Below are 21870 nucleotides of genomic sequence, written 5' to 3'. Positions count from 1 at the left end.
TTGCTTCAATGAAATCCAATTGTCGACCCGCATCTGGGTGACCCTTGACCTCAATTTGACCTCTGGTGACCTTTTCGTGTTTTGTGGATTTTTTACAGTTTCGATGCTATTTTCAGATGTTAAAGGTACCTTCTGATCATAAATGTCAATAGGTTGACCCCTGTGTGACCTTCGTGTGCGAAGTTATATGAGGTCAAAGTTAATTTTCAGACATTTAATGCAATAACTCCCAGTTCCAAGGTGTGACAAGGTTGATATTTTTGGAGTAGTTGCAAATGGTATAGGGGAATATTTTCAAACTTAACGGTCATGTGATACAAGGTCACCAAAGGTCAATTAATGATAAAAAACTAGTATTTTTGCGACAACTTGAGAACAAATTGTCCATTAGGGTTGGGAGTTGCTTCAATGTAATCCAATTGTCGACCCGCATCTGGGTGACCCTTGACCTCAATTTGACCTCTGGTGACCTTTTCGTGTTTTGTGGATTTTTACAGTTTCGATGCTATTTTCAGATGTTAAAGGTACCTTCTGATCATAAATGTCAATGGGTTGACCCCCATTTGACCTTTGTGTGCGAAGTTATTTGAGGTCAAAGTTAATTTTCAGACATTTAATGCAATAACTCCCAGTGCCAAGGTGTGACAAGGTTGATTTTTTTGGACAAGTTGCAAATGGTATAGGGGAATATTTTCAAATTTAACGGTCATGTGATCCAAGGTCACCAAAGGTCCGCTAATGTTAAAAAAGTAGTATTATGGGGGGAGAAAATGGGCAAAGAAAAAATGTTTGAATTTTACAGTCATGCTCTATTTAGGTCTCACCGATCAAAAACGTCAATTGGTTGACCTCCGGGTGACCTTTGTGTGTGAAGTTACATACAAGTTCAAAAGTTAATTTTTTGACATTTAATGCAATTAAATCTCAATGCCAAGGTGTGACATGGTTGATATTTTGGGACAAGTTGTGAATGGGGTGGTGGAACATTTTGAAACTTAAAGGTCATGTCATCTGAGGTCACCATTGTTATCATATCTGTTGACACGCTTGTAGGTCTCTTATATTTCTTACATTTTCGACGCCATATATAGATCTCAAAAGTGCCTTTTGATAAAAAATTTGATCACATTTTGTGATCACAAAAGTGTTGGCTATAGTGTTGGTTACTTTATGGGAACATGTAGGACAATTACTTGGACTATTTCAGCCCAATCTTGCTTGATAATATGATGTGTATTGTCATATACCCCAAGCAAGGAACCACAGTGCCCTTGGGCTCTTGTTGCATCTTGCGATTTCATTTCTGTATCAAAGTAGTTGGTGACTGTGGGGGAGCTGTCTGTGGAGATAATGAAGAATGCATTGAAGGTGATAACCCTGTCTGTAATTGCGTGGAAGGCTATCAAAGAAATGCAGAGACCAGTATCTGTGAAGGTAAGAGTTTAGTCAATGTAAGATATTGCACTTGTAAGTATTTATTGTATTTATTTCACTCTGCACTTCCCTGTCTCCTCACAACAACTGCATTCTCGCTTCACGGTGGCTTGAACACTTAGTAACCTTTTCATATCACTGTCCTCTCCTGATGCCCATCCCAATCCAGTTACCCCACACCCCCCCCCAACCTCCTACATCCTACCAACCAAAGTATAAGGGCTGACTTGTATTATTAGTCATTTTACTGGATTTCATTCTGTCAAAGTGGACTTACAGCTAAGGTGGTCAAAATCACGATGTTAGATTTCCCAACAAGATTAAAGTTTATTGGGAAGTACAAACAGTCAATCTTTGAAATCATTTTTGAGTTTTATGAAGAGAATTTTTTAGCAAAAATCAGCTATAGATATGCTGGTTTACCCTTTGAATCAACTCATTACATTGACCAATGAAAAAATCTCGCCACCGAACATGCTCCCTTATCAGAAACCATATGGTGCGCTGTGTCATAGCATGGTGTAGAATTGTGAGAAAACCTTTTTCGAGGTAGACACAAATACTAAAAGTGGGATATTCCCTGGCATACAACGGACACTGACATGGCGGAGAAGAATAATCTACGCCGTTAGTCAAAAGCCTCATCTCGATACCTCGTTCATATCTCGAGATAAAATATGGTTATTTGAAAGTGTACAATATTACCTGATAGACAATTCCTTGCTCCAAAAAGTGGATCATTATTAGTTGCATTGTCTCTGACAATCAAATATTCTGTTTGGATAACCATAATAGTAAGACATGGTTATCCAAGGGTGGGGGGGAGTCAGAAAAAGTCCCTAAAAACTTTGTCTATGTGTTTGGCTTGGTCAAATAACAGAATGTGGACAAGTGACTAAATGTAGTCATTTTGAAATGTTCTGAATCTATAATAAATAGTGTATCAAATAGTGGTAGTGTTAGACAGAGTGGTGGTAGGGGAGGGGGGTTGGTGAGGGTGGGGCAATAACAACATTGAAACTACATGATTGAACATTTGTTAGTTCATAGCCCCGATGGGTCGATGGGTATATTTCTCTTATTGCTAATACACTTTGGCAACTAATTCGTGATTAAGTTATTTCTCATGGACAACACTGCTACATTAGACATCTTGCCAAACATGTTGATAACAGAAAATTACAGAAGTAAAGATCTGATCATTTTTGCATTGTGCAATTTCATTTCTGTATTAAAGTAGTTGGTAACTGTGGGGGAGCTGTCTGTGGAGAAAATGAAGAATGCACTGGAGGTGAAAGCCCTGTCTGTGATTGCATGGAAGGCTATCAAAGAAATGAAACGACCAATATCTGTGAAGGTAAGAACTCAGTCAATGTAAGATATTGCACTTGTAAGTATTTATTGTATTTATTTCACTCTGCACTTCCCTGTCTCCTCACAACAACTGCATTCTCATTTCACGGTCGCTTGAGCACTTAGTAACCTTTTTATATCACTGTCCTCTCCTGATGCCCATCCCAATCCGGTTACCCCACCCCCCCCCCCGACCTCCTACATCCTACCAACCAAAGTATAAGGGCTGACTAGTATAATTAGTCATTTTACTGGATTTCATTCTGTCAAAGTGGACTTACAGCTAAGGTGGTCAAAATCACGATGTCAGATTTCCCAACAAGATTAAAGTTTATTGGGAAGTACGAATGGTCAATCTTTGAAATCATTTTTGAGTTTTATGAAGAAAATTTTTTAGCAAAAATCAGCTATAGATATGCTGGTTTACCCTTTGAATCAACTCATTACATTGACCAATGAAAAAATCTCGCCACCGAACATGCTCCCTTATCAGAAACCATATGGTGCGCTGTGTCATAGCATGGTGTAGAATTGTGAGAAAACCTTTTTCGAGGTAGACACAAATACTAAAAGTGGGATATTCCCTGGCATACAACGGACACTGACATGGCGGAGAAGAATAATCTACGCCGTTAGTCAAAAGCCTCATCTCGATACCTCGTTCATATCTCGAGATAAAATATGGTTATTTGAAAGTGTACAATATTACCTGATAGACAATTCCTTGCTCCAAAAAATGGATCATTATTAGTTGCATTGTCTCTGACAATCAAATATTCTGTTTGGGTAACCATAATAGTAAGACATGGTTATCCAAGGGTGGGGGGGAGTCAGAAAAAGTCCCTAAAAACTTTGTCTATGTGTTTGGCTTGGTCAAATAACAGAATGTGGACAAGTGACTAAATGTAGTCATTTTGAAATGTTCTGAATCTATAATAAATAGTGTATCAAATAGTGGTAGTGTTAGACAGAGTGGTGGTAGGGGAGGGGGGTTGGTGAGGGTGGGGCAATAACAACATTGAAACTACATGATTGAACATTTGTTAGTTCATAGCCCCGATGGGTCGATGGGTATATTTCTCTTATTGCTAATACACTTTGGCAACTAATTCGTGATTAAGTTATTTCTCATGGACAACACTGCTACATTAGACATCTTGCCAAACATGTTGATAACAGAAAATTACAGAAGTAAAGATCTGATCATTTTTGCATTGTGCAATTTCATTTCTGTATTAAAGTAGTTGGTAACTGTGGGGGAGCTGTCTGTGGAGAAAATGAAGAATGCACTGGAGGTGAAAGCCCTGTCTGTGATTGCATGGAAGGCTATCAAAGAAATGAAACGACCAATATCTGTGAAGGTAAGAACTCAGTCAATGTAAGATATTGCACTTGTAAGTATTTATTGTATTTATTTCACTCTGCACTTCCCTGTCTCCTCACAACAACTGCATTCTCATTTCACGGTCGCTTGAGCACTTAGTAACCTTTTTATATCACTGTCCTCTCCTGATGCCCATCCCAATCCGGTTACCCCACCCCCCCCCCCCCCCGCGACCTCCTACATCCTACCAACCAAAGTATAAGGGCTGACTAGTATAATTAGTCATTTTACTGGATTTCATTCTGTCAAAGTGGACTTACAGCTAAGGTGGTCAAAATCACGATGTCAGATTTCCCAACAAGATTAAAGTTTATTGGGAAGTACGAATGGTCAATCTTTGAAATCATTTTTGAGTTTTATGAAGAGAATTTTTTAGCAAAAATCAGCTATAGATATGCTGGTTTACCCTTTGAATCAACTCATTACATTGACCAATGAAAAAATCTTGTCACGGAACATGCTCCCTAATCAGAAAACATTTGGTGCGCTGGGTCATAGCATGGTGTAGAATTGTGAGAAAACCTTTTTCGAGGTAGACACGAATACTTAAAAGGGGATATTCCCTGGCATACAATGAACACTGACATGGCGGAGAAGAATAATCTACGCCGTTAGTCAAAAGCCTCATCTCGATACCTCGTTCATATCTCGAGATAAAATATGGTTATTTGAAAGTGTATAATATTACCTGATAGACAATTCCTTGCTCCAAAAAGTGGATCATTATTAGTTGCATTGTCTCTGACAATCAAATATTCTGTTTGGATAACCATAATAGTAAGACATGGTTATCCAAGGGTGGGGGGGAGTCAGAAAAAGTCCCTAAAAACTTTGTCTATGTGTTTGGCTTGGTCAAATAACAGAATGTGGACAAGTGACTAAATGTAGTCATTTTGAAATGTTCTGAATCTATAATAAATAGTGTATCAAATAGTGGTAGTGTTAGACAGAGTGGTGGTAGGGGAGGGGGGTTGGTGAGGGTGGGGCAATAACAACATTGAAACTACATGATTGAACATTTGTTAGTTCATAGCCCCGATGGGTCGATGGGTATATTTCTCTTATTGCTAATACACTTTGGCAACTAATTCGTGATTAAGTTATTTCTCATGGACAACACTGCTACATTAGACATCTTGCCAAACATGTTGATAACAGAAAATTACAGAAGTAAAGATCTGATCATTTTTGCATTGTGCAATTTCATTTCTGTATCAAAGTAGTTGGTAACTGTGGGGGAGCTGTCTGTGGAGAAAATGAAGAATGCACTGAAGGTGATAACCCTGTCTGTAATTGCGTGGAAGGCTATCAAAGAAATGCAGAGACCAGTATCTGTGAAGGTAAGAATTCAGTCAATGTAAGATATTGCACTTGTAAGTATTTATTGTATTTATTTCACTCTGCACTTCCCTGTCTCCTCACAACAACTGCATTCTCATTTCACGGTCGCTTGAGCACTTAGTAACCTTTTTATATCACTGTCCTCTCCTGATGCCCATCCCAATCCGGTTACCCCACCCCCCCCCCCCGACCTCCTACATCCTACCAACCAAAGTATAAGGGCTGACTAGTATAATTAGTCATTTTACTGGATTTCATTCTGTCAAAGTGGACTTACAGCTAAGGTGGTCAAAATCACGATGTTAGATTTCCCAACAAGATTAAAGTTTATTGGGAAGTACGAATGGTCAATCTTTGAAATCATTTTTGAGTTTTATGAAGAAAATTTTTTAGCAAAAATCAGCTATAGATATGCTGGTTTACCCTTTGAATCAACTCATTACATTGACCAATGAAAAAATCTTGTCACGGAACATGCTCCCTAATCAGAAAACATTTGGTGCGCTGGGTCATAGCATGGTGTAGAATTGTGAGAAAACCTTTTTCGAGGTAGACACGAATACTTAAAAGGGGATATTCCCTGGCATACAATGAAATCTGACATGGCGGAGAAGAATAATCTACGCCGTTAGTCAAAAGCCTCATCTCGATACCTCGTTCATAACTCTAGATAAAATATGGTTATATGAAAGTGTACAATTTTACCAGATAGACAATTCCTTGCTCTAAAAAGTGGATCATTATAAGTTGCCTGTGATGTCCTAATGGCAAGATGTTCCTCAAAAGCTTTACCTTTTTCCTATCATAGAATTGTGTTTTGTTTTATCCTTGAAATGTGATTCATTTGGAATGTTTTCTCGGTTTGCCAATGTTCTCTTCCAAGGAGTGAATGAATCTTAATAAAGAAGTGAATCAATAAATAAAATTTAATTCAAATTCTCAACATTACTTTGCCCAGACACTTTTACATACCAGTATTAATCGTATGCAAATGGACCTCAAATGTAGAATATGTTGAGCCATTTTTGTTTGGCAACCAACGGGCATGAAGTGTCCCTGGAAAACCTTTCGTTTCTGCAGTAAAGACATCGCAGATGATTTTGCTTTTAGAAAAGCATAAATTTTGGAGTTTCCATTTTGAATTGTTGCAGTTACGACCTGTTCAAACCATCAATGCGGTGAACATGGGATTTGCAAGGGCAATGACACAACCTTCCTCGGATGTGAATGTGATAACTTTTCTCGTCTCAAGAATGGTTTTTGTGAGGGTAAGTCTGCCTTTTCTCTTTCTGTTTTTCCTCTCTTTTCACCAGATAGAATTTACGAGGATGTGGAATATTGAGGGAATTGCAATGAGTTTGTCTCGTGAGAATTTTTTGCAATTTTATGTGTATTGAGAAATGTTTAAGTGATATGCTGTTGGTAGACATGTTGCACTTATCAAAAAGACAAAAATATTCTACCCTCTGTAAGTTTCCATCCCATCTGGACATCTTCTTCTTATCGTGAGATTGCGAGACAGAACTCCAGGTAGCGATTGGATCTTGCCATGGTGGTTGGTTGATTAACAGTTTAGGATACAACGTTTTGAAATTACAGATATTAATGAGTAATATAACTTCCAGTTGGTTCTACATTGATTTCTTCTCTCACATTAATGTCAAATCATTTTAAAAAAAAAAGAGAAAAAAGTTAAACTTCAATCTAGTTACATTACATAGCCAGGATGATAACAATTATAGCACATAATTAGCACATGACTTCAAATAGCCAATCACAAGTGAAGCCAAGAATTTTCCAAGAAAGGTGCACTTGGCATCTGAAATCTGATTGTTCAAGATGGGGTCTAAACTTAGGTCCATGTAAAATGCAATTTCTCAACTTGTTCTTTAAAATCGAGCATGAGAAACTGAAGTAAGACATCTTCCAGGAATGTATAAATAAAAGGTATGGGGACTATCTCTAGGATAGCTATAAGGATTTAAAGAAGCATGCAGACTAAGTTAAATGGTATTCCATTACATCTCTAGCTATGGTTGATTGAATGTAATTTGTTTTTAAATTTTTACCAAATAAATATATTCCTACTCCAGGGATTGGATCACAGTGGGTGACCTGTGTTGTCATGATCACCACAAAAATAATAACCAAACAAAATAATGGATTTTTTTCAATAATATTTTAACTATTTTGGATTGTTTGGGCTGTTGCTACATGTGTGATACAGTCCTATTTTCCTACTTTCCTTTTTCTTTTTCTACTTTCTCTTTCCATTTTTTCTCCCTTTGCCCTTCTTTTCTGCATTTTCTTGGCTACATTCAGCAATTTTAGTCATAATGCTAGACAACCTCAAAAGATACATTTCATTGAGTCAGCAGTTAAAAGGATGACTTTAGGCACAAAATTAATTTTGATATGTTTGAGCCCATTAGAAAACACTTAAAAACATTCTATACTACTGAAAGATGACCACTTTAAACATGTTAAGTTCATCAATGGAAGTGACTGGACTACTAAGTCTAACACATGTACCGTACGGTCGATGCCTTAGACGCAACACAGAACTCAAAAGAATAAGAAATGGCTTCAAGTAACATGTTTACAATGCATCACTAAATGTTTCAAGGACAAATGGTGTTGTATGTAATCCAAGGGTGGTCTGTTATTCATATGAAGTTAAATGAACATGTTTTGGTTGAGCTTTAAAAATTTACATCGAGAATGGATTAAAACATGTTAAGGCCTGCACTGAATAGCTGAAATCATGATCAGTTTAATATTCCAGAGATTGAACATGTTCCTGAAATTATCTTGAAAATGAAAATAGTTCAATAAGAAACAAAACATATATATATATATTTATATATTATTAGAGAAAACCAGAGAAATAAGATATGACTCATAATTGACAAATAAGGAGTAAGTTTTAGAAAATATATTGGAATTTTCGGTCCCCCTGGGACCTTCGTCAGCAATACTTGGCAGTCGAATGAGAAGTACAAAATGTGACACAATGGAAGTATGATGCTAGATAAGTGTAAGTTGCAATGATGGAATTAAAACCAAATAAACCATGACTATACAGGAAGCGGATTAAGGAGCAAAGAATGGATTACATATGCTTGTAGAACTGGTAGTTGTTAAGGGGTCCCAAGTCTTTGTTGAGGCCGCTGATGTGAGACTTAATACGAAAGATCCAATCGATTTCTTTACGTTTACGTTCAGTAGTTGATTTGAAGTTCGAGGCAATTAAAATACATTTTAGGTTTTTTAGAGAATGACCATGAAGATTGAAATGTTCGGACACTGGGAATCCTGCAAAATTATCACGAATAGATTTTTTGTGATTATTAAAACGTAAGCGGAATCGGGAGCCTGTTTCACCTACATAATTGCCCTCTTTGCAAAGTACACAATAAAAAATGTAAATAACATTAATAGAATCACAAGAAAGGGAAGGGGGTCTAAGACTAAAGTCAACATTGGGAATCTTGACCACGGTGCCTGGGGTAATATGGGGGCATATTTGGCATCTAGGTTTACTGCAAGGAAAATTGCCTGTGGAGGTGGAAACTGAGCGGGGGAGTCTGGAGGAAGTGAGAAGAAATTTAAGGTTGGGGGGTTGAGGAAATGCTAGCATGGTGGGTACCTTAAACGATTCTCCTACAGACTGATCGTCTTGAAATACAGCAAATTCCTGTTTGATGGAGCGAATGAAAGATTTGATTAGGGGGTTGTAACTGGTAACGAACGGAATGCGTGTGTTGGGACTTTTAGACTTGTATTTTAATAAGTCCTCACGGCTCAACTACTGAACGTAAACGTAAAGAAATCGATTGGATCTGTCGTATTAAGTCTCACATCAGCGGCCTCAACAAAGACTTGGGACCCCTTAACAACTACCAGTTCCACAAATGAATGTAATCCGTTCTTTGCTCCTTAATCCGCTTCCTGTATAGTCATGGTTTATTTGGTTTTAATTCCATCATTGCAACTTACACTTATCTAGCGTCATACTTCCATTGTGTCACATTTTGTACTTCTCATTCGACTGCCAAGTATTGCTGACGAAGGTCCCAGGGGGACCGAAAATTCCAATATATTTTCTAAAACTTACTCCTTATTTGTCAATTATGAGTCATATCTTATTTCTCTGGTTTTCTCTAATAATATTTTCTTTTGGAGTAAACGTGGATTTTCGTTAAATTATATATATATATACATAGTTATATACATACATACATACATACATACATACACGCATACATACATACATACATACATACATACATACATACATACATACATACATACATACATACATACACACATATATACATACATATGTACACCCATATATATATACATGCATACGTATATACATACATACATATATACATACCTATGTACACCCATATATATATACATACATATGTATATACATTCATATATGAATCTCGAAACCACAGTCCTGCCAAAAGTCATCTTTTTTTTATTAAATCAAATGAAGAAGGGTATGGTTGTTGGGATGCTTTGTATCTTTTTACTTTTTTTTCCATTCTTGTGTAAATGATTTCTTTCCTGTACCAAAGAGCTCTCATGTGATACCACACTGCTGTGTCATGGTCCTGGAGATGAATGCATCGACCATATGCTAGGGTACATGTGCATATGCAATGAAACACTAAATCGTGTGAATAATCCAGACCAGTCGGACTGTATAGGTAAACTCCTGCCTCTCGCAACTTATGCAACATATCCCACGCATCCATCGTTGCTTCGGGGACCAAAGATCCCGACTACTATTCAGCTTTGTTACCAATCTTCCTCTCATCAAGCAATGAATCATACCGTTCCTACCAGGTACCCTATGGTACCCATCATTTTACATTTATTACCTCCTCAAATTTTTTCCTTTCGTGCGTCATACATAGACTATAAATACAGCAATTATTTGTACTCATCATGCAATGCACCCCCATCTTCCTCTCGCTCAAAATACCCCCCCCCCCCCCATCATGAGCCCTGCTTTTAATAGATGATAGCAAAGAAGCAATTATTTGTGCTCTTCATGCAAACTTGCAAAGATGATCGAAAACAAGCAATGAATTGTACTGTTCATGTGAGGTACCCATCGTATCACATTTAGTACCTCATCAAGAATCATCCACTTCATGCATCTTACATAGAGAATGCAATTCTTTGTACTTTTTCAGGTAAAGTATTTATCTTGCTCTCACTCAAAATACCCCCATCATAAGCCATGCTTAAGATGATAGCAAAGTAGCAATTATTACTACTCTTCTTCACGCATAGTACCTACCCATTTTCCATTCAACTTTTACCTCACTCAAGATGTCTCCTTTATGAGACCTGCTTAGATGATAGAAAAACAAACAATGAATCATAACGCTCATGCGAGGTACCGATTTTCTTAAGCTTAGTACCTCATCAGAATTTCCCCCTTCATACATCTTACTTTGATGATAGAGACTGCATTTATTTTTTTACTTTTCATGCCGTGTACCCATCTTACTCCCAAAAATTTCCCTTTCATGAACCCTGCTTAGATGATAGCAAAAGTGGCAATTATTTCTACTCTTCATGCATAGTACCCCATTCATCTAGGTACCTCACTCATAATATCCCTGTCGTGTAGCCTGCTTAGATGATGGAAAACAAGCAATGGATTGTACTGTTCTTTGTGAGGGAATCTTTCTCTCATCTAGGTACCTCACTAAAAATATACCCATCATGGAACCTACTTAGAAGTCAGAAAGCACCAGTAATGCAAACCATCTGTTGATGGTTTCTGCTTAGATGATATGATAAGCAATGAATTGTAAGAGTCTGTCTATGCTAGCCAAGCTTCCTTTATGACCTTGTAGAACTCTTCCCTTCAATGCACCCTGCTTAGGCGATACAGAGAGCATACTCTAGGTTTTTTGGGGTTTTTTTTTCAAGTGACGGGCATATCAAGTTGTACCTTGTACAAAATATCCCCTTCATGCACACTACTTATATAATAGTAACAAACACAATGTAATGAACTGCATTGGTCAGGTGAGGTACCTATCATACCCTCTACTAGTGCCTCCTTGAAAAAATCCCCTCCAATCATCCTGCCTAGCTGATAAAATAAAAACAATTGTACTTTCCATATGAGGTAGCCATCTTCCCCTCATCTGGAAACCTCACACAAAATATCCTCTCCATTAATCCTAATTGAATAATAGAATACAAGCAATGAAGTGTACTGATCGGGTGAGGTTGCCATCTGTTTCACACCTGGAACCTCACACAAGTATCCTCTCCATGAATCCTAATTGAATAATAGAACACAAGCAATGAAGTGTACAGATCGGGTGAGGTTGCCATCTGTTTCACACCTGGAACCTCACACAAGTATCCTCTCCATGAATCCTAATTGAATAATAGAACACAAGCAATGAAGTGTACAGATCGGGTGAGGTAGCCATCTGTTACACACTTGGAACCTCACACAAAATATCCTCTCCATGAGTCCTAATTGAATAATAGAATACAAGCAATGAAGTGTACTGATCGGGTGAGGTAGCCATCTTCCACTCATCTGGAACCTCACACAAAATATCCTCTCCATGAATCCTAATTGAATGATAGAGTGCAAGCAATGAAGTGTACAGATTGTGTGAGGTAGCCATCTGTTACACACCCGGAACATTGTTTGCAAAAGAACACAAAATATCCTCTCCATGAATCCTGATTTGATGATAGAATACTACAAGCAATGAAGTGTACAGATCGTGTGATGTAGCCATCTTTCACTCTTCTAGCACCTCATGCAAAATCATTCCCATCATGCATCTTGATTCTAAAGAAGCAATTGTATTAATTTTGTGTATCTACTTTTAGCTATTTTCTTGCCCCTAATTAACATCTTCATTTCTTTCTTATCAACTTTAATTCATATCTGTGTTTCCTACTTTGCTATTATAGATGTTCAAAGTAAGTATTGTTTCATGAATTTCGCTTCATCTGAAAACTAGTACCTTTCAGCGATCTAACTCGTTTTAAAAAGGACTTGGAAAGATATAGTTTTCTTATCAATAAAGATATAGCAGATGTGTCCTTTTCTACCTCTACTTAACAGGAAGTTTCCATTCACAGATAATGAGAAAAGGTTTTCACAGATCAGTACAAATTGGTGGAGGTCAAATGTCATTTGAGGTCGGCATAGGTCAGGTTTTAATACCTTGTAAAGATGATTACTTCAAAGGCAAAGCTTGAAGGAACTTCATACGTAGTCACTAGATTCCATGTTCGAGATCTGCCTCAAATCAGTTTCTCTTAGTTATGCATATCATTATGGCGTACCTTGTCGTTTTTCACTCCCGACAGGTTTCCTATAGTCACATCACATGGTACTTATTTTTAATACTTTTTAATTTTAATACATCACTCGACAATTATTATGGCAGAGAATCAAAGATGTTTTACGTTTATAAGGTCAGTGATACTTGATGTATGGCACGTATTTATATATTAATCGTTCTACCAACAAATTTAAGGTAAGTCCTGCAGTGGCGGAGCTAGGGGTATTGGTCAAGGGGGCGAGAATGGTCTGTAGGGGAGCTTTCGACACTATCTAAGTGGAGCACCACCACAGGTTGGCGTGGAGCGTACAGAAATTTTTTGAGTAAAGATACTCCCTAGATCGCCGGAAATGACCCTTTCCAGGCCTTGCCAATTTGCAGATAAATGAAGAATAAATAGGTGTCATCGCCATTTTGTCAGTTAATTACACCAACAAAATGTGACAAATGTCAAAAGGTACAGTATTTGAGAGCGCAATAAAAAAGTCAATAATCGCGAATCAGTAAAAAGTGGTAAAAAGCTGAAAATGCTGACAGCAGTCCATTTGAGTCCGTCAGGGGGGCCACTGAAGTCCTGTGTCTGTACTGCTTGGGGCTCGATATTGTTCCTACATGTGCAAACGCAAGAACATTTGAACGCTATGTAAGGCTGCCCCGTACTCTGCATATTGAGGTTAAACGATGCAGGATTGATAGCTACCACGGGATCCAGAAAGTTGATGGAAAAGTTATAGGCTTGTCCCATCGTTCATCGGGGGTAGGATAAGTAGACTTATTATGCTTGTACAGATATTATTGCCTCTGGAGACAGACTGTGGTAGAGCTAAATATGGAAGTTATGTCACATCATTGCACACTTTAAATTCAGTGGCTTGGGATGATAGCTCAGCTTTTTTCTGTTTTTTTTTTTTCTAGCTAAAAGCTACAATGAATGGCCTCTAACATATTGGTTTTTTCCTTTCACCTTTATAGCCCGGACATGTAATAACAGCTGCACAGCAACAAACCAGATTTGTTCTGATGAAGGAGGTTACAACTGCACATGTCAGGATGGTTATACAAAGATCAGCGATGATGTGCCTTGTCAGGGTAAGTTGAATACGATGAAGTATGCTACAGTGGTGACGTAGGCTTGTTAAAGGGATACTCTGGCAAGAGACTGATGTAAAATTTAAGTTGAAGAGATAATTTTCCACACTGGCAGTTGAAAACCACAATTCGAAGACTTTTCCCTATAAATTTATCACAAAAATTTTCAACAAATTTTTGCTTACATTACAATTAACTTCAGGCACCAGAAGTCTTTGTAATGGAGTTGTAAAAACGGTTCAAATCATAGTCCACCAAAACAGCAAACTTTAAAGTATAGGTATATAACTGTATAGCCATTTCAGTTTTCAAGATATTTATCTGTCAAGTGTGTGAACTTTGTAGAGTGCCCCCTTCCTTAAAAGAATTGTCTGGTAGCCCTTAGAAGTTACCTTAAAAATCGATAAACAATTTTCCAAACATGTTTTGAAAGTATGAGAAAGCTTATATTGCATTTGACACTGAAACGATTTATTAATCGTTTAGGATGGATATTTCAAATATACTTGAACAGTAGTTCATGTGATGTCATCTAGGCAAATGCAGATTGCGACATAACCCACGCTGCATTCAGTTCCTACAGTAGTCACAACTAAAACCGTGTTTGAATACAGATTAATTTCTTCCTTAATTTTTGGTGAAATCCTTATAAATTAGATATGTTTTAAAATATCATTAAGCTGTTATATACGTTAGTGCATCGGTGATTTCTTGGTCGTTGTGTAACACAAGATAAGTTTGAACAGCAGACACTTCTTTGTTTACATTGCACTGTCCAGCTCCAATGCGAAGAATGTTCGCATGTAGGTTACTGTAAAGTTTACAATTGGAGAGTTCTACGAAGCCTAAGCTTCCTGGTACTACATTCTGCTCTGACATCGATTCCGCCATGTTTCACCTTTCGATGTTCCAAATACTTTTCAAGCTTCCTCCAACAATAAAGTTGATCCGTGAACTTTATTTCAGCGATTTGGAACGGTTAATGAACTGTGGTTTGAGTGTGAGAGTGTGTTATGTGCAAGGATATATGTACGTACCAACTGGGCATGGTAGGCTGTATATGTACGTTCGCGACGTGTACGTAATATATAATTGGCAATCACCTGTGCATGTACATGCCAGAGTGTATTTGCTGCAGAAATGGGAATGCTAACTTCAAGTCTCTTGTTTGGCCTATTTTGGGGTTTTGCCAACATTACGTCATTTACCAAATTGATGGGTTCGAACAAACGGTGCTTTTGGTGAGAAACTGGTGAATATGAAAACCAGATTTCTAAAAGAAGAAATCGTCGAAAAGGGACGATTTTCACATGGTTAGAAAGAGAAAAATAAGAACTATGAGGATAATGTATCAAAATCTTCCACCAGAGAATTCCTATATGGTCAAATCTCTTATGTTATGTTCTCCATGCCTTAATTGTGATCAAAACTCATGCAAATTTTCCAGAAATAATTCTGCCCACGACGGCGACAACAGAAGTGACACCATCGCTGGGTGATGGATCTACCAAAGGCCCAGAAACACCCGTCATAACAGCCGCTCCACCCACACCAGGGCCTGGGTCGACACAGAAGCAACCTCCTCAGTCAACAAAGGCCCCTCCACAAGGACCTGGATCAACACAGGACCTAACCCCAAAGAAACCTCCGACGACTCCTGCTCCAAAAGCTTACACAGGAGCTATCGTTGGCCTCTTCATTTTCTTGGTAGCGACGTGTTTGGTTTTTGTGGCGATATATCTAGTTAGGAGGTGAGCACACAGAAACTTGCAATATTTCTAGTCAAAACAAGAGCAGCAAACAGAAGCTCAGCTAAGTTTCTATGTTAGAAATTAGTTTTAATCGGCAGTATTTTTCTGAGCAGTTTATCCATTTTGTGCGAAAAAGATAGGACGTAGTCTGGATTACGGTATCATTTCCTTGCCTTATGCTCCTTTCTAGCAAACATTGTTTGTTTATACCATGTAAGAAAATTGTAAACAATTGTTTTGATAAAAAGATATAAAGACAAATGTATTTTTTTTCTCTTACTTTTATTGGAATAAAAACAATGATAAAAGTTTTAAATAAATTTGAAAAGTCAAAAGACTGTAATTGCCTCTAAGTTGTGTTCTTGAATACTTTAAATACAGAGCTGCCTATGAAGAATCTTTAAACCGGAATGCAAAACTAGTGATTGAGGTTTGATGGATGACTTTATCGTAACAGGGTATTAAGAGTCAATGTTATCCTTGTGAGATACCATGAAAATAGTTTTGTATATATATATGAGTTCTGCAGTTACTGTTGACCCTTTATGAATATTGACCTTCACAAAAATAAATACATTTATACCCAAAAATGACAACTTATCGTAGAAGCAGAAGACTTGTCCATGATACATATCGTTAGCTACGGTGGTCACAACGTTCTGTCAAATGTGCCACGTAAAAAAACTGTTACTTACTCTTGTCCCGACTCTTGAAATGACAGATAATTGAATGCCTGTATTGGTTTGTTTGTCCTGGTTAGTTTTTTAGTAGTTGCTGTATATGATTTTAACAACTTTTGTTGATTTGATTGTGGAAATAACAAAAGAACCCGTTACTTTTCAACATGCCTTGACATGCGGTCAATGAGTTTCCAAATATTAACCGATCTCATTTCAGGAGGAAATTACGAAATAATTACGGCCGACTGGACGAAGACTCTGAAGGAGATGGCGGTTGGTCTGCCTTTTCTAAAAATCCAATTTATCGGGGAGACAAGGTAAAATTCTCTTCAAAATCTCTTGGTGTGTTTGGTTTCTCCTCCTTGAAACCTGTTTCTTATTTTGGGGGGGGGGGGGGGGGAGTGGCAAATTTCGATCATGTTACACCAAAGTCCATATCACGACTAGGTTGGACAAGTTTCATAAAAAGTCACCATGTTTTGTCCTTTTTTTTTGGCTCACCACAGGATTACCAACCACTTTAAGGCAACCACTAAATGCAGCTTGATTTCCATCGTCATCGAATCCCGAAATAGCAAAAACGAAATAGAACGTTTTCCATCGGATCATCGCCATTCCCTTCTGGATATGGGACTTGCAAAGCAGAGCTTGACAGACAAATTTGTGACACCGGGCTCTGAGTTCGATACGGTAATAATTCACCAGAGAGGTTGCCCGATTGCTGTGTGGTCCATTTTGTAATTTTGCTCTCTGGTGGAACATCTTTACCTGAGGAGAGGCTCTAACGTTCCTTCAAGAAGTGGAAAGCAACTTAGAAAAACACTTAATTGCATCCGAGAACGATAGAAATTCCGAGTCTCCCAACACATTTTCTTTTTTACCTTTTTATTCAGTGGGTTTGTGTGTGCTGGTAGTGGTGGAGAGTAAACAGCTTCAATGGATGGATAAGACATAAGTGGAATTTGTCAATTGAAGTACAGACAAAGTAATCATTAAGAATGCATACATGTGTAACTCATCAAGTTTCTTTAAACCAAGCTAGACCATTTTGCCAAAAGGGTAGATTGGTAATTACTAATGAGTATGACTTGTAAAGCCATTCTTTAGGATCCTTTCATGCTTTATTTAGCATTTTTTGCTGTTTAGGTTATCCCTCCAACCATAATTAACTCTGTGGCATAATTAACTAATACAATCATAAAACAATGTTGAAGTCATTAAGACTCTAGTGGTACAGCCTTGGGAATGTGTTCCTCCCATCCCCATCACCATGAAAAGAGATTTTCAGTTTTAATATCAGTATTGAAGACAATCATACAAGGGAAAGAGCTTGATGTTCATAGCATTTCTGCTAAACTTTAGCTCTGTAGTTATTTGAATCATCAACAACAAAAAACTGCTGCTCGCAGATATGCATGTAAATGTGATAGAAAATTAACATGTATATATAAATATAAATATATATATATAAATATATATATATATATATATATATATATATATATATATATATATATATATATTTATATATATATATATATATTATATATTCATGTTAAACTTTCTGCTAGTTTCTGTCTCTCTACATCAGAGAATGCCTAAGGCATAGTTCAAGACTGGTTGGGGTTTGAAACCCAAGACTATTGGCTACCATTAAAGAAATTCCCAAGTCTCAGCTTATCAAGTTTACAGAAGAGACAATATTTCTACAAAATTGAACATAAAAATTTAAGAATATTGATAAGAGAAAAACGTCAAATACGGTATCAAGGTTAAAGAGAGTCTGCAAGAAATTTAAACCCCCCCCCCCCAAATTGCTTAATTTGCTACAGAAGTTAATAAACTCTAAAGGATACAACATTCTTTGAACATATCTCTGGCAGTTATCCCTGCCAGGATATACACAACTTTGAGATAACTGTGTTTTCAAATATGTTGCCATAGTAACCCAAATGTACAACATTGTCTTTCAATACATTTCTGTACAATCAAAGGATGTTTTCCCACTTGGTTCACTTCATGGTCCCTTTGGCTAAAATTAAATTTTTGTCATAGTTTATATTAAAACTCTTTCGTCTTGCCAAAGTAACTGTGTGCACAAAAGTTAGATTAACAGTAAAATGTTTAGTGTAAAGAGGGGCGGATGGAGTCACAGCTCAGCAAAGTTTTGGTGTAGAGGGGTTTCTAGTTCCCACCACACGATTTGTCTATATAGCTTAAGGGTAGGTTAAACCAAATACATTTTTTAAGATTTTCACTCATTGTTGCAACAGTTGGGTTTTTTTCTTTATTTAAGGCCTTTTTTTTTTGCTCTCTCTCTCTCTTCTTATTCCTTTCGCTTTTTTATTAAAGATGATATTTTATCATTTGTTCATCAGAATTTTTTTCTTAAGAATAACTGAATTTCTCACTCAACTCTTTTTACATGTGCAATTTATGCCATTTGTCTGTCTAATGTTATCGGTGTAGGATTTGGGTCATTTGCTTAAAGATTGGTACTGTAAAATTTAGATCGTACTCCTTCCGATTCGCCAGACTTTTCAATTTTTTTTATCTTAATAATTAGCTTGGTTATTGATACTTTTGCTCTCTTTTTGATTTAATTTCTTTCCTTGTTATGATAGAGTTCTTAATAAGAAATCTGGTTTCTTTTCTCTCCCACTTTAAGAAGTTAACCATTGTATATCGACTAAATTATGTGTTAGTTAGTACTTGTAAGTTGTAACATATTTAACTTTCTTACAAACTATGTAATTGTAGTACTATTGTGATGCCCATGGCATCAGAAGGTTTTCCTTAGTACTATAGTAATGTGATATTTAGGCTAGTCACGATGCAATGAAGTACAGATTTTTGGAAATGTGTTTAAGCAGTACTAATAACGCAGTATGTTTCAGTGACGAGCCACCCCAGAGTTCATAAGTCTCTGCGATTCTAAAAGTTCTCAGCACCGATCACGCTTACATTGTTAGTGATTTTACGTATGTAGAAAAAGACGTGTAACAAGTACCAATATGTGAAAATTACTGGCAATGTATGTTAATAATAACAGCACTGTATTAAGTACTTTGAACTCTTTAAACTTTTCTCTGTCAATTATGGGGTACGTGAAATGTGGGATAAAGATTTCATGTCTTCACATTATCATAATATACTTTCAATAAAAACTATAAACAAAAATGGTGGGGGGGGGGGCCTGTTAACATAGTTGCCTTGGGGTCATGCCCTGGCGCTCGTCCTTCCTTCTCCTTCCAACCCTTTTAGAAGCAAGGACTGCTAGAGTTTTGAGTTATTTTTATTATTTTTTATTCATCCTCATTTCTTTATTGCATGGAAGAAGGATGTATTTTCCATCTGTCCTGCTCCCCTATCCTAATGGGTAGCTGTTCATTTGTTTTTCCTCCCTGATACCACCACTCGAGCGTAGAGCTAATTATCAGCCCGAGCTTGATAGCTTCGTTATCTGTAGACAGGCGTTGAATTTCCGTTATATCCGGTACCTTTGAGATTAATAGTCGTGAATCTTCCAATGAATGTAAATAGTCATTTGGTTTGTACCTAATATTTATTGTTATATATAAATATATGTGTGTGGTAAAAGTGTAGCTGTGCATATCAAACAGGGTGTCCTCTTACATGCTACTTGCAATGTCAATGTTTTTTGCCAATGAGTAAAGTTGGTTTAAGAATTTGATGTGATAAGATTATGAAGACATGTCAAAGGTCATTTGAGATGGAACATTTCTACAGGTAACATTGTTAAAGTAAATTATCAAGACCCTCCATCTATCAAATACTTAAATTACCACAATTTCCAAAATGATATCGACATTAAAAATCGTTGTAGAATAATGCAATGAGGAATGTTCATGACTTGTTGTTGTTAGTCAATGTTATGTCATCTCATGTTTAAGGATTTCTGTGAGATAAAGTCGGTCAATAGTTTATTACAGGAGGGAGGAGTGGTTTTACCCCTTGAAGTTAACAGAAAAGGCAGTTTTTGTTAAAGTTCTCTCTACAATATATATTTTGTGATGGGCACACTTGTGGATGACGCCATTAACAAACTCATGAATTATAAACCGTTTAAAGAATTTGAAACCAATTTCTATATCTGTAGGTTTGAGAAACAGTTTCAGGAGATGCTCTAGAAAACAAAAGGTAATGTAAATGAAAAGAAAAACAAAATGATGTTCAGAGGAGGGGGGGGGGGGGGGGGTGGAGAGGAATGACAATGAACTGTTGGGAGCTAGTTTAACTTTAAGGCACATTTGTAGAATTTATCGATTGGAATGGGGAAAAATGCAATTCATCATGTTATTCTTGTAAAGAAATCAGTTCATTGCAAGTCAGTTTGTTGTAAATTGTTGTTAGTTAATATTTATGGTTATTGTGGTATTATTCAAGATTACTTTATTTACATATTAAAGGGTACATACGCAATACTTCCCTATGTGGGAACCAATTCATGGGTGAAGGTAGTATTGTCTCATTTCACTTGAAGAATGTGCAAGAATTTGTCAGAAGCATGTGGAATTATTTTACAGCTGACAGACTTACTGAAAGGGTCTGTAAAGTTTTGAAATAATCAGAGAATGGGTATAAAACTATAATGTATGATTAACCATTTGCAACTCGATGTTAAAACCAGTTTTAATGTTCTTAGACATTCTTCAAACTTTCAACAAAGAAAGAATTTATAAAGATAGAGTTAAAAAATGGATTTCTGACTTTATTTGGAATTGTGAAACTTTTTGCTTTTGATACAAAGTTGCAGTTTACTCACATTTTTCTTCCAGCTTTTGTGTATTCATGCGGGGTAGGGTTTAGCAATTTTCCCATTGGCCAAGAAATGCCGAAGACTGGTGTTCTTCTTCTGGAACAATTCTTTGCAGAATGCTTGGTTCATTGCAGTTACTTTATCAATGATTAAGTGTTGAAGGGAGGTGTAGGTATCGACTAAAAAAAAAGCACTTGTCACTGAATCATTGCCTTGTTACTTTGTCTTTTTTTTTTATGTGTATGTGTCAATCTGTTGGTAGCTGGTGATTTGATTATCCTTGCTGTCTCCACTTCTTATCACAGGGTGGGAAGGAGCTGGGGGGGGGCCTGGGGGAGTAGGTGACGGTCAGGGATGTGTGGGTCAATAAAACCTACCCCTCCATTTGTTCTCATAGCAGATAGGTAGTCAGTAACATGTTCTTCATTTTCAATTGACTACATCTGAAAGCCATATCACATATTCCAGTATTTGAATTACTAAACAACGAAAGTCCACTTTTTAATTAGGCTACTTCCTAATTCTCATAGTTTTGCAACAAACTTGAGCACAATATAAATAACAATGTGACACATGCTTAGGCCTACCTGAAGGGGCATGATAATTTATGAATAGGGATACTTTTGAGTTTTGTTTCACAAAACTGGGGGGGAGGGGGCAGGCACATATCCCCTTTCCCTGGCTATGCCACCCCTATCAATAA

At 37.1% G+C, this 21870-nt stretch overlaps 1 protein-coding gene across 27 annotated transcripts in view; it reads left to right on the top strand.

The window, feature by feature from the left end:
* The window catches only part of LOC139968854 (uncharacterized), a 35849-nt gene extending 14477 nt beyond the window's left edge, over positions 1–21372 (top strand). For 10 of the 27 annotated variants that reach the window (XM_071973401.1, XM_071973427.1, XM_071973420.1 and 7 more), the window contains 10 exons: positions 1315–1434; positions 2672–2791; positions 4029–4148; positions 5392–5511; positions 6664–6780; positions 10105–10236; positions 13840–13956; positions 15404–15707; positions 16605–16704; positions 16894–21372. In XM_071973401.1, the coding sequence (XP_071829502.1) occupies positions 1315–1434; positions 2672–2791; positions 4029–4148; positions 5392–5511; positions 6664–6780; positions 10105–10236; positions 13840–13956; positions 15404–15707; positions 16605–16704; positions 16894–16911 (1268 nt within the window). In that variant the 3' untranslated portion in view covers positions 16912–21372. The remainder of the gene's footprint in view (positions 1–1314; positions 1435–2671; positions 2792–4028; positions 4149–5391; positions 5512–6663; positions 6781–10104; positions 10237–13839; positions 13957–15403; positions 15708–16604; positions 16705–16893) is intronic. The other 17 variants (XM_071973428.1, XM_071973415.1, XM_071973404.1 and 14 more) reach the window with 14 other exon arrangements.
* The last annotated feature ends 498 nt before the right edge of the window (positions 21373–21870 follow it).

This window comes from Apostichopus japonicus, chromosome 6 (genome assembly GCF_037975245.1).
Source record: "Apostichopus japonicus isolate 1M-3 chromosome 6, ASM3797524v1, whole genome shotgun sequence".
NCBI classification, from domain to species: domain Eukaryota; kingdom Metazoa; phylum Echinodermata; class Holothuroidea; order Aspidochirotida; family Stichopodidae; genus Apostichopus; species Apostichopus japonicus.
This window is presented reverse-complemented; position numbering and strand designations above follow the sequence as displayed.